This window comes from Vigna radiata, chromosome 8 (assembly GCF_000741045.1).
Source record: "Vigna radiata var. radiata cultivar VC1973A chromosome 8, Vradiata_ver6, whole genome shotgun sequence".
In the NCBI taxonomy this organism is placed as follows: Eukaryota; Viridiplantae; Streptophyta; class Magnoliopsida; order Fabales; family Fabaceae; genus Vigna; species Vigna radiata.
The window spans coordinates 25,756,011-25,768,080 of NC_028358.1; the positions used below are offsets into that span (position 1 = coordinate 25,756,011).

Sequence of the window (12,070 nt, forward strand, 5' to 3'; positions counted from 1 at the left end):
TCAAAAATTACATTGATTACGTGATTAGTCAAAAATTACATTGATTACGTGATTAGTCAAAAATTACATTGATTACGTGATTAGTCAAAAATTACTTGTGAAATAATTTTTAATGTTGTCTAAATATCATTATTCAAAAAAAGTAATTCACAAAAATACATCATTAAGTTTAAATAAGTTAATTATATATTTGTGTAATTAATGTATTTGTTGGAATAATTACTAGGCCTATTAAGTCAAAAGTAATGGGGAGTAGTGTGTTCAGAAAACTCTTTTTCAACTATACCTAGGTTTTTGTCTTACAATTTTTTATCTTTCATCTTCTTATTGTATTAGTTCTTTGTCATTATAAATAGAAGAACTTCTTGGTTCTTTATCATTATAAATAGAAGAACTTGAGAAGTGTTCTTCAAATCTTCGAAAATATAATTTTATGTTTTGAGTCTTAAGTTGGGCTGGTTTTGTTCCGTCGATCACAATCATCTCCAACACAGTTTTCGGTTTTTGTTGTTGACGGCCACCGTTCGCGTCACTGTTCTCAATCTTATGGGAACCTGCCTCCGTTTTGATCGTCAAAACTTCATTTCAAACATGGTTCGAAGTCATCTTGTTAGAAGTTACCCTAAGGTTTTAGTTTGTCCTTGCTGTTTTCCCCCTTTACTTAAAAATGGTTACTGAAACTGTTTCATTTTTTGAAAATATTTCCAATACTTTGGAGAAACTAAATAAAAAAATAATAATTTCTTAATCTACAGTTGTTGAAATGTGGTCCATTGCCCAAGGTATCATGACCATCTTACGATCATGAGTAAGATGGAAGATGTGTGCTTGTTGAAAAAACTGAAAATGGAAGCAAGTTGATTTCAAACTATGTATCATGTTGTGGCAATATGTGGAAGTGAGACTTTTTATTACTTTGGAGTTTTCAAATTGTCACTTCTTTTAAAAGTATACTAAAAAATTTATGTCAAGAATATTTAATATTTTTATAATTTTGAAATAGACTTGTAGCTCTCAAAGAGACAGAAGCTCAATTTGTAACTGAAAAACTAAAATTAAAAATATTTTTAAAAGTAGAATCTTTGGATGAAATTAAGAAAAAATTTGACATATGATAATGATTCTTCGTATTTTACATTCAAATTTAATTATTTGAAGATCAACTCCTAACTAATAATAAGGTGATTTTCATGAATGCCTTGATCACATGCTTCATTCGGATCCCTACACCTCAAATAAGGAAATTCATGAATTAAGGAAACCTTCTATATGGTTGCCAGAGTAGGACAGGAAGATACGATACTAATGTTGTGTTGAATTGGAGGAAAGGAATTAAGAAAGAGTGAGATAATGAATTTGATAGGATTTGAAAATAAATTATTATTATTATTATTATTATTATTAATATTATTATTATTATTATTATTAATATTATTATTATTATTATTATTATTATATTAAGTATGAATTATTTGGGCATGAATTTTTACATAGAGTTATCATGAATTTATATTCACCGATTAAAAGTAAAAGTAAAATAAAAATAAAACTATGAAAAAAAAATGGAGCATAAATAGAAGAAGTTTTGTAAAAGAAATAAAGATGGGTTGATTTTTGTAGGTGTGTGTTGTTGTTGTTTAGTATTGACATATGCAAAGATAGATAAATTCTTTTAGGGGAAAAAAAGAGATTTCAATTACAATCCTCTCAAATCACACCATATATGAGAAGATGAAAAAAAGTAGTTATCCTACAATCATTCACTTTCAATTGCTTCTGAATCACTTAAAGCGAACATCATTAAATTTCAAAATCCATCCGCACAAATTAACCTAAACAGTAAATTCGCCTCAAACGAACACAACATAAAGGAGAGGACGCGGAGATTGAAGGAGTCTTCAGATTCCACATTCATTAAGAAAGAATATCAAAAGTATCTAAAGTTAAAATCTAACATCTTGAAACAAACATATGAAACTTCAAATACATCAACAATTTTCATTTCTCAATTTCTCGAAGGTTAAAATTCATGGATAATTGAGTCAAGTTATTCTGACCATATCTCTGATAATACCTATTTGTTCTTAACCCTTTCTTTTCAAGAAAAACATCATTTCATAACTCTTGTAGATGGGTCAAAAATTTCCTCAAAGGGAGTCAGTTAAGTCTTCCTATCTCCCTCCTTAAATCTAAAATTTGTCTGTTTGTCTTTGATTGTCCTTTAAATTTAAGCTTAAGCCAATTAACCATGACATTACATTGTTTTTTATAATAAATCTTTCGTTATATAGGAGTGTGGTTAGAGAAGTTTAATAGAATGATATTAAGTTGGAAGATTATACCATTTTGGATCATGTCCACACGTGTCATGTGTTGCAAATCCTAGTCCTAAACTATTGTATGATAAGCTTAACCAATCTCATTTGTTAAAATTTAAAAAAAAAAATGTTTCCTGAACTTAATGGTCTCCAAACCGTAAAATGTGAGCCATGTTAACCAGGTAAACATGTTAGATTTACCTATCCTAAAAAGTCTGAATTAAAGTATAATTGTAGTTTTTCTATTATCCATTATGATATATAGGGACCTAGTCATGTCTCATCTTTGGGCTTTAAGTATTTTGTTACATTCATTGATGAATATTTGAGGTGTACTTGAATTTATCTCATGAAAAATTATTCTGAATTGTTATTCATCTTCATATCTTTTTTAATGAAATCAAGAATCAATTTGGTCAAGTAATCAAAATCTAAAAAAGTGACAATGCTAAAGAGTACTTCTCATCCAATTTTTTCTAGTTTTAAATTCACATAATATATTACATTAATCCACTTATCTCCTCACACCACAACAAAATGGTATAGCATAAAGAAAAAATAGACACTTGATTGAGACTACTTTTATCTTATTTCTTGGTGCACATCGTCCATCATTAAGGAGATGTCATTTTAACTGCATGATGTTTTCTTATTAAAATGATTTTTCCTCCTCTCTAAATAATAAGGTTCCTTTTTTCATTCTTTTTCCAAATGATTCTCTCTTTCGCATTTCTCCTCTTGTATTTGATTGTGTAGGTTTTGTTCATGACATGTCTCTGGGGTCAGACAAACTACCTGCTCGTGTTATCAAATGAGTTTTCTTAGGTTATTCACGACTTCAAAAAGGGTACTAGTGTTACTCTCCTAAAACCAAGGAGTATTAAATGTATGTCAATACCACATTCTTTGAACAAACTCCTTACTTCTCTCAATTTGTTCAAGATGTTCATGTTATACAGAAAGTATTTCCTATTCTAGTAGTTGAGTTTAGTATTTTCAGTTTCCTTGTCAATCCAAGTCTTGATTGGAGTCCTCCTAAATTATCATCTCATGAATTCCTTACTTCAAATTGTTTTCCCTCGTCACTCAATACAATGAATCTTGGTGAAGATGATTCAAGATTGTTTATTGCTTTTAGAAAAGGTACTCATTCCACTCAAAACCCACATCCCATTTATAATTTTCTTAGTTATCACATATTGTTGTCTTCCTATTCTTCCTTTTTATCTTTAGTGTCTTCTACTGTTATTCCTAAAAATGTGAATGAAGCACTTATCATCCTAGATGTCAACTTGTCACGATTACAAAAATGTAGGCTCTTGGCCAGAATAGTATTTGGGAAATAGTGCCCCTTCTGCTAGGCAAAAAGTCAATTGGTTGTAGATGGATCTGGTTAAAGTCAGTCCTAATAGTTAAGGTGATGGGTTAAAGCCCGATTAGTTGCAAAGGGGTACATTTAGGTATATGGCCTAGATTATTGTGATACTTTCTCTCTTGTGGCTAAGATGACATTTGTCTCTTCTTTGCAATAGCAACAACTCCTCATTGTCCACTTCATCAATTAGATATAAAAAATGCATTCCTCACTAATGATCTTGAGGAAGAAGTTTACATGAAGTAATTTCCTCGGTATGTTGCTCTGGGGGAGTCTAGTAAGGTATGCAAATTGTGCCACTCTCCATGGCCTTAAGCAATCACTATGTCTTGGTTTGGAAAATTCAACTCAATTATTCAAAATTTTAGGCTAATACATAGTGAAGTAGATTCATTCATTCTATTACTATCACACCTTTTTTGGAAAATGTTTTACTTATTAATATATGTTGATGATATAGTCATTAAGGAAAATGATACTACTAAAATATCTCAATTGAAGGAATACTTGTGTAAACATTTTCAAACCAAAGATTTTAGGAATCTTAAATACTTCTTCAACGTTAAAGTAGCTTAGTCAAAAGATGAGTTATAATCACTTAAAGGAAGTGCACTCTTGATATCTTACAAGAAATAGGTATGATTAGCAGTAGACCATTAGACAATCCTATGAACCCAAATAAAAAATTAACAATTGAAAAAGGTGAATTATTCTCTAACCTAGAAAGATATAGGAGGTTGGTAATTGATTTATCTTATTATTACAACGTCGAATTTCTCTTTTGTAGTTGAAGTGGTTAGTCAGTTTATGCAGGCTCCATGGTTGGCCATTGGAATGTTATTATTCACATTCTAAGGTACCTCAAAAAGGATCCTGAGCAAGGTTTGTTATATGAAAATAGAGAAAGCGAGTTCAAGTCTCTAAGTATTGTGATGCAAATTGGGTAGGTTTCTATTGACAGACGATCTACTACTAGATATTGTGTTTTCCTTAAAGGAACCATTATTTCTTGAAAAATTAAGAAACAAAATGTAGTGGCCCGATAAACTATTGAAGTTGAATATAAGTAATGACATCGCTGACGTGTGAACTCATATGGGTGAAGCAGTTCTTTCAAGAGCTTAACTTTTTGTGACATCCATACTATTAAGATGTATTACAATAATCAAGTTGTTCTCCACATTGTATCAAATCCAATATTTTATGAGAGAACTAAACATATATAAATTGATTGTCGTTTTTTTAGATACATTGTTGATAAAAGAAATATATACTAAGTTTATTGGATTAAAGAACCAACTCGCACATATGTTGACCAATTCCTTACAAGAACCTTAGATTTAATTTGTTTATTCCAAACTTGATATATATAATTTAATTCAACTTAAGAGACTGTTGAAGTAACTATTAAATCTATTGTTACACCAGTGCATCCTCCAACATCTACCAATCAGTTTTCCTTGTAGAGCAAGTAAGTTTTTATTCATTTTTCCTTTAATTCTCAGTTTAAGGCCACATAGGAGTTTCTTTGCATGTATAATTTGATTTCCTTTTCTAGCTCTTTACCGGTGAGAGGTCCTAAGGATTTGCTCTAATCATGATTCTGTGATTTGTAGGTGTTTTTAGAGTTCCTTGAGCTGAAGCAATGGTAGTACGTTATATAGAGTTGTGGTAACATTCTTGTTAAGGTAAGAGGAACTAGTGTTTTCTTTCAATTTTAACTCATAAAAATGAACTAATAGTTAATAATACATGAGATTAATGTACGATGATTGTTATGATTGAAATAATTATTTTTAGTAGTAACTATTTGTTGGAATGAATGTAATTGGTTTATTGATTATTTATGGACTTTGATGTTTCTGTTTGGACTTGATTATGGCCATGAATGTTGTTGTTGTGAAGTTTGATAGTGTTATATTGGTTGAAATGTTGAGGAGAAAGGATTAGGTTGAGTTATAAGTCATTTTTGGTCAAAAATGGAGGTTTTGATAGGTGAGTTTTTGAAGTAAAAGTCTAAGGAGAGAAACTATAGCCTAGGATATGTTATATGATGAATTGGAACTTGTTAGTACCTTGAGATAACATAAATTTGATAGGGAAATAGGTATGATTCAATAAGGAGATTTTTGGAATGTTTTAAGTTCAATTTTAGAGGTTTTGGCTAATGAGATACTAATGTAGTAGGTTTGGGCTAAAGTAGAGAGTTTGGGGTCTGTTGTTAGATCATTTATGACTTGTTTGGATCCTTAGGATATTAAACTTCGCATGAGAAAAGGTGGAAGTGAGTTTAGGTAGGTTATAGTAAGGAAGTTGGAGTACGGTATCCATTTTAAGCTAAAAACATGTTTCTAAAGTATTCTTAATGTCGAGAATATCATATAAACCAATTGGATAGGTATAGAAAGCAACCTAGGCTAGAAAATAGGGGTTTGTAGTGTTTTGATGTAGCGCGGCAGTTCGTGGGTCTTGAGCGCCATAATTACGAGAGGTTTGGTGCCTGCCTAGCTGTAGGAGGGTGGCACTTAGGCACTAGAGATGCGAGAGGAATGAAACTCAACGGCGAGGAGGTGTCGCTCAGCACCACTTCACTTAGTTTTTTATCTTTGCTTTCTCCTTTTTTGGCGTTTATGGTTTCTTTAAGGATTTGATGATAATGTATGATATGTTTGGTATGATTTATGGAGTGTTATTAATGGTTTTGAATGAGGTTTATGTATATCTCAAAGTTTTATGGAATAAGAGTTTCTAAGGAGAAAATCTAAGTAGTTGTTGTACCAAGGGTTGTTTGTATGAATGTAGGAAGCTCAATCTTTGGAGTTATTTTGACTCTAGTAGTCATTCATTCTCAATTAGAGAGGAGTGGTGCATGTGGTGAGAGTAGAACGAGGTCCTAGTCTAGGTGCTCCATTATGGCCTAAGACGCGGAATAAACTGACCTTGTGTGAGGTAGGGTGAAACCCATTGGCATTGGCTCTGCAGAGCAGTAGAAGTCACCACAAGTGCATGACCCGCCATAACTCGACATTCATACTATATCCGGATTTGTCAAGTCTAGGTTGATGGTATGCTTAGGATGATTCTCTATCTTTGTATAAAAGGTGTTGTATGATGAACCTAAATATGTTGTGTTTGATTCCTTTTACATTAGCTTACCTTTTTGTGTGTTTCTTGTTTGTTTGCTTATGTATGCTTAATTTTTTTTGCAATGATCACTTAGTTGGTGTGAGAAGAGGATGAGGACGTCTTAATGGAGCATATGCTAAGAAATGATAGTCCAAATGTATAATTGAAGTATAGTAGTTAGTTTAGTATAGTTAACTTTTTAAAAAACCTTATGTACATTCTTAACTTCTTTTTCTTTTGGAATTGTAAATATAGAATATATATGTATAGTTATACTGGTTAACTATGATATTTTATATTTTCTTAAGTTTACTGATTTTGTGATAGTGCTTAATAATGTTTATATTATTTAAATAGGATATTACAAAACAAATTAAAGGAAAATTGTTTACGAATACCAGAATCAAATTCACATGAAAAAGCTAAAAAGTAATTTTAAATTTTGTAAGGGTGAAAGTGAAAAAATAAGTGATAGGAAACAAAATTAAAAGTAACTAATTTAGAGCAATTAAATATATTTAAACAAAGCTATCACAACAAAGTGAATATAAGCACTTACGTGTCTATGGTCTATAGTCTATAATCCTTATCAGTTAACATGACAATGTCCTCTCCAAAGAAAATTTAAAAGAAAATGAAACACTATCCATGAATGCAAGCAACAAAGAGACTTGATATCTGCATTTTAGCCAAAACGGAGAAAATAAGCAATTTCTTCATTGTCTAGTTACAAAATCCATTAGTTTCTGTTAAAGATGTAAGATACTGCTAAATACATACATTAGATTGAACAATGAATCAGTAGAAACAGAGCCTGTTGCCAATGTGTTCAGCTCAAACCCCATTTAGGTTTTGTCTGCGTGCAACTATGGAAAGAAGTCTAGAAACCCCTTGAGTCCAAATATCATATTCTCTTTGATTTCTGCATTCAAACTCCACGACTCCCCTTGCTTCTGTCTTCAATCCAAAATACCTCCTTTCTTCACCCTCATCAACCAGATGCCTTCCTGGCCATGCTGCTAAATTTGTGCACACATCCAAAACAACATCTGCAAATACAATTTGAACCAAAAGTTATGAACTGCTTTTATGGCACCAAAATAAAATTAGGTGATTGATTTACTCTTTTTCTTTTTGGTGATAGTTCCTGCAACGTGTCTGCTCTTCATTTTCAGCATTACCTGAAATTTTTGCTAGAATTGTAACGAATGGGCACCTACTCAATTCCATTTCATATGAACTTTTGAAAGAATAAATACCTCGCCTGTTCGATGTATATAAACTGAAACTATTTTCCAGTGAAGATCACCTACAGCAATCACCAAAATTGAGTTTAATAATTCTGTATATCAAGAGAACAATTCCATTTTGCTAATCTATTGCTGTGTTTGTAAGTTACTGAAATTACCTTTGCGTGTCCGTTTAAGTAATGCAGTGCCTCTAGCAAGGAGCTCTTGGTTGCATGCACCCAAAAAATTGTCACCATTCATAATCTCCCCACTGTCACTGGTGCTAGAATTACTGTTGTTGCTTTTACCACATATTCCTATACCTGCTCCTCTCTCTAATGGAGTCACTGCGTTAATATTCCATACCTCCTTCAATGCTCTTGCTTTCAGGGTTGCTGCCCCACGTAGAGCTGCACATTAAAGGATCACATTCACGTCCTTCTTAAGGGATCAATCAATAATGAAACCACATATCCTGGTTGGGTTTTTACAGTTAAAGCAACTTATATAGGATAGGCTTCAAATAAATCTGATACGTTAAGGATTTAACTTTATGTCTAATTCAATCTTAAAGAAACCAACTTATGATAAGATTTACTTACATATATATACTATAATATCTAGATGTATGATCTTCAGTACCTTTGGTCAAGTCACTTAACATGATGAAGAGTTCTATGATAAATTTGTTCCTAGTTAGTGAACAGCAGTTTCTGAAAGTTCTTAGTATAGGATCATTAAAATTGTAATAATAACAGTGGTAAACTTTACCTGTGGCAGCTGCAGCTGTAAGTGTTGAAATATCATCATGAGAGCGGACATTGACGGCAGAGCTAACCACAGAAGCAAGGTGATCTCTCTCAGCTCCCATTGCTTCAGCGGCCTCTACACACTGAGCAGCAACTAAAGTGGCCGCAGAAGCAACGGACATGGCCATCTTCTCATCCTTGGTAGCTGCAGATGTGGCTGCCGTTGCGGCAGTGACAGCTGCAACTGCAGCTGCTACGGCAGCAACAGAAACTGAAGCATGAAGTTGAGCATTATGGGTTCTGTTTTCTTCTTTCTTCTTTTCTCTTCTGTCTTTCAACCATCTTCCTACTGTTTTAGGTCCGGAGCAAGGAGTGGCATTGCCTGTAGCACCACTCATGGCTCGTCCACCATTGAATAAGGGATGAATGGAGTTGTTTGCCCGAAAAAACTGCAGTAGATTAATGAGGTTCGGCATTATTGTTCTCCATCGTTGGACCAATTTAACATTATGAAATTGTTCCATCTCAAATCAAGAGAATGCTTAGTGTTGGCTAAACTTATTTTTAATAAAACTAAGTTGATTAAGGTTTAACATAAAATTTCCTTTAAGTGTAAAAATTACCAAAAATTGTTTAAATCCAGAATCAAATACATAATTCATTAAAAAGTAACATAATTGCTATTTCAGCATGATTAAGAAGAATCTAATTCGACCAGACATGTGCTTTATCAGTTTTTGTTTAATCTTTCATTTAATGGTTCTGCGATATGGGTAAGAACATTAAAACAGATTTTGGACTTGCAGAAAAAAATCCTACTAGTCTTTTCCTGTGCCAACTCTAGCTTTGGTTCATTTCTAGTAAAAAGGACAAATTGAACTTTTTCTATCTGCTATCAAAATTTCCAAAAAAAGAAGATTGTTTTGTTTGCGTGAATGCGAAGATAAGGTACACTGAACAGTCAAAACCTTTGTCCTGTTGTGAGACAATCACCTGGTAGGTAAGATAAGTTAACTGGAAACCGTATCAGTAACAACAGCAGCGTGCGTCATTACCTACTTCAACAGTTCAACACTCAACAGGTCCCATTCAAAGTTCAAAATTTTGATCTTTTAAATAAAAAGTCATAGTGGGTGAAATAAAGTAGAGTTGATCCTACTAACTCATGGAAAGCCCATGAGCAGCAAGCACCAAACGCCACCATATTGCTGAATAGCCATGAACATAGAGATTTCTTCCATGCAGCCATGGAAACTGAAATGAGTCATGACAAGCTGGTGAATCAGTTGGGGCCCTCAAATTCCTTTCTTTAGTAAACTATTTTTACAGTCTTTTTCTTAGATGGCAGGTGAACATGATAACCCTCCTAAAATCCTAATTTAATGCAAGTTTTATAAAGAAAGTCTTTTCTACAATTATTTATAAGCAAGAAAAGAAAGCGATGAAAACAGTAATGTGACACCTAAAAAGAAAAATCAAAGCGTGCCTTTTAAAAACAATACAAACTTACTAAAAGTACAGACACTGGCAAACAATCTTTTCCATGTTAAATCAACACAGTAATAGCAACACCCCCACATGGATATTATCGAAATCAATCGAACATGTTTAAGGCTAATTTAAAGCACATCCAGCATTTCAAAATTAACTGCTGAAATATACTGTTACACACGTAGCATAGTTTTAGGAAGCAAGATACAGCAGCATTCAAAAGTGAGACTGGGAAGAGGAACAAGAACAAAAGTGAGAGAATAGTTACAAAAATATTATTGTACTTGTGAGAAAGTAAGCAGTGGGGTAGGTGAGGGTCCCACCAAGGCGGAAAAGAAAGTGGAAAGCAAGAGAGATACCTTGACAACATCGTCAAACTCGTCAGAAGGAGAGATTGGTGGACTGTCCGTTCCAGTTAACGAAGCACCACCGTTCAAAGGTTCACTGCTGTGAGACAGTCTCCCAGACGTTAATGGAGATACATCCTGTCTCACACAATAAGCATTCAGTCATGTTCAAACCAAAACGGGTTGATATAAAGAAAAAACAAAAGAAAATGAGAAAGTCCCTCAGAACCAAAACAAATGAATTGGGTTTTGTAACAATGTGAGATTGTGAGCACCTCTCTAGTTGACTGTGACATAATGCGGTCAAGGACGAGCTGTGAAGTGGCGGAGGAAGCAAAAGAGAACTCCTCCGACTTAGCAGAACAAGTTTCTTCGGAAATGGAGTTGGTGATAGAAGAGGGTATAATAGGAGGCTTGGAAGGTATGTAAGAAGAAGGTGGTAGTGGAGGTGCAAGGGCTTTGGAGACATCAAGAGCAGAAGCACTCCATGATCTTGACAGAAACTCCATTGGTACTCTTGGGCTCTCTGGCAAATGAGTACCAGTTCTGGTTTTGAGCAACTCATTTCGGTCACAATTCACTGTGAACTTGGGTTCCATGTCTAACAAGTTTAAAGCTTAGAGAGGTGGAGTGATTTCTTCCTTAAGGGGTGCTATATATATATATATATATACAGTGGAATCTTTGAAGAACAGGAGTGTGTAAGAACATGTCCAATGGTACATTTTCTTTTTGTTCTGAAGTCATTTTCAGTGGGGCTTAATATACGAAGCAGATTTTAAAATCAGTAACGCTTTAATGATAAAATGGCTGAAGAACTTAAAATATATGTTTACACTTTGTGGTAGAAAGGTAATAATATTTCAGTACCTGTTTGGTTGAGCTTCACGTATCTACATTCATCTATTCACCTTATATTAAAAGCAACAATAAATTATTTCACTAGTCCACATCCTGCTACAAGACTCGTTTTTATGCAATTGTTTCTCAATAATGCTATTTTAAACTGAAGAATTCGTTTTTACCTCTGCGAACCACTTAATCATTTTTTATTGGAATTGCTCTAATGGTTTGTTAACATTGAAAAAAAATATAATATTTCTAGTAAGTGGAGTAGATAAAGATAAGGAGGGAAATCATGTGAATAAAATATATAAGATATAGATAAACTTAAGGGTATTTAATTTAAGATAAATAAAAAGAAATAGAGATGAGTGAGGGAATCTCAAATAAATAGTCAACTAATAAGGTGAAGGAGTAGATGTGTTTTTATGAAGCAATAAATATTAGATCAAAATAAGAGATACACCAATTGTAAGTTAATCCTACAAAAACAAGATGTAAATGAATGTCCTCTCATAACACAATTATGCAATCATACAAAATCCATAAAGTTCGTATTGTTCATTTCTTGTAATTTTTTGGTAGAAATAAA

General features: G+C 33.0%; 1 protein-coding gene across 2 annotated transcripts; it reads right to left on the bottom strand.

Annotated features, from left to right (window-relative positions):
• Nucleotides 1-7,310: 7,310 nt before the first annotated feature.
• LOC106771479 (VAN3-binding protein) lies at nt 7,311-11,270 on the bottom strand. Of its 2 annotated transcripts, XR_002669347.1 has the most exons (8): nt 10,911-11,270; nt 10,648-10,773; nt 8,820-9,246; nt 8,228-8,458; nt 8,079-8,128; nt 7,943-8,000; nt 7,600-7,868; nt 7,311-7,497 (listed from the first exon to the last, which is right to left on the bottom strand). XR_002669347.1 is itself a non-coding variant. In XM_014657471.2 (7 exons), exons 1-7 carry the CDS (start codon nt 11,232-11,234, stop codon nt 7,654-7,656), a joined length of 1,431 nt encoding a protein of 476 aa, XP_014512957.2. In that variant the 5' UTR covers nt 11,235-11,270; the 3' UTR covers nt 7,504-7,653. The 2 variants fall into 2 exon arrangements, 1 of the variants encoding a protein (XP_014512957.2); XM_014657471.2 differs by lacking the exon at nt 7,311-7,497 and having other exon boundaries at nt 7,504-7,868.
• Between the last annotated feature and the right edge of the window lie 800 nt (nt 11,271-12,070).

What these genes read in the sequence shown, in the direction of transcription:
- LOC106771479 (XM_014657471.2), bottom strand. Translation starts at nt 11,234, where the DNA reads ATGGAACCCAAGTTCACAGTGAATTGTGACCGAAATGAGTTGCTCAAA. An exon ending in TGTCACAGTCAACTAGAGAG is followed by an intron (nt 10,774 to 10,910) that starts GTGCTCACAATC and finishes TGTGTGAGACAG; the next exon opens with GATGTATCTCCATTAACGTC. An exon ending in TATCACCAAAAAGAAAAAGA is followed by an intron (nt 7,869 to 7,942) that starts GTAAATCAATCA and finishes TTGTATTTGCAG; the next exon opens with ATGTTGTTTTGGATGTGTGC.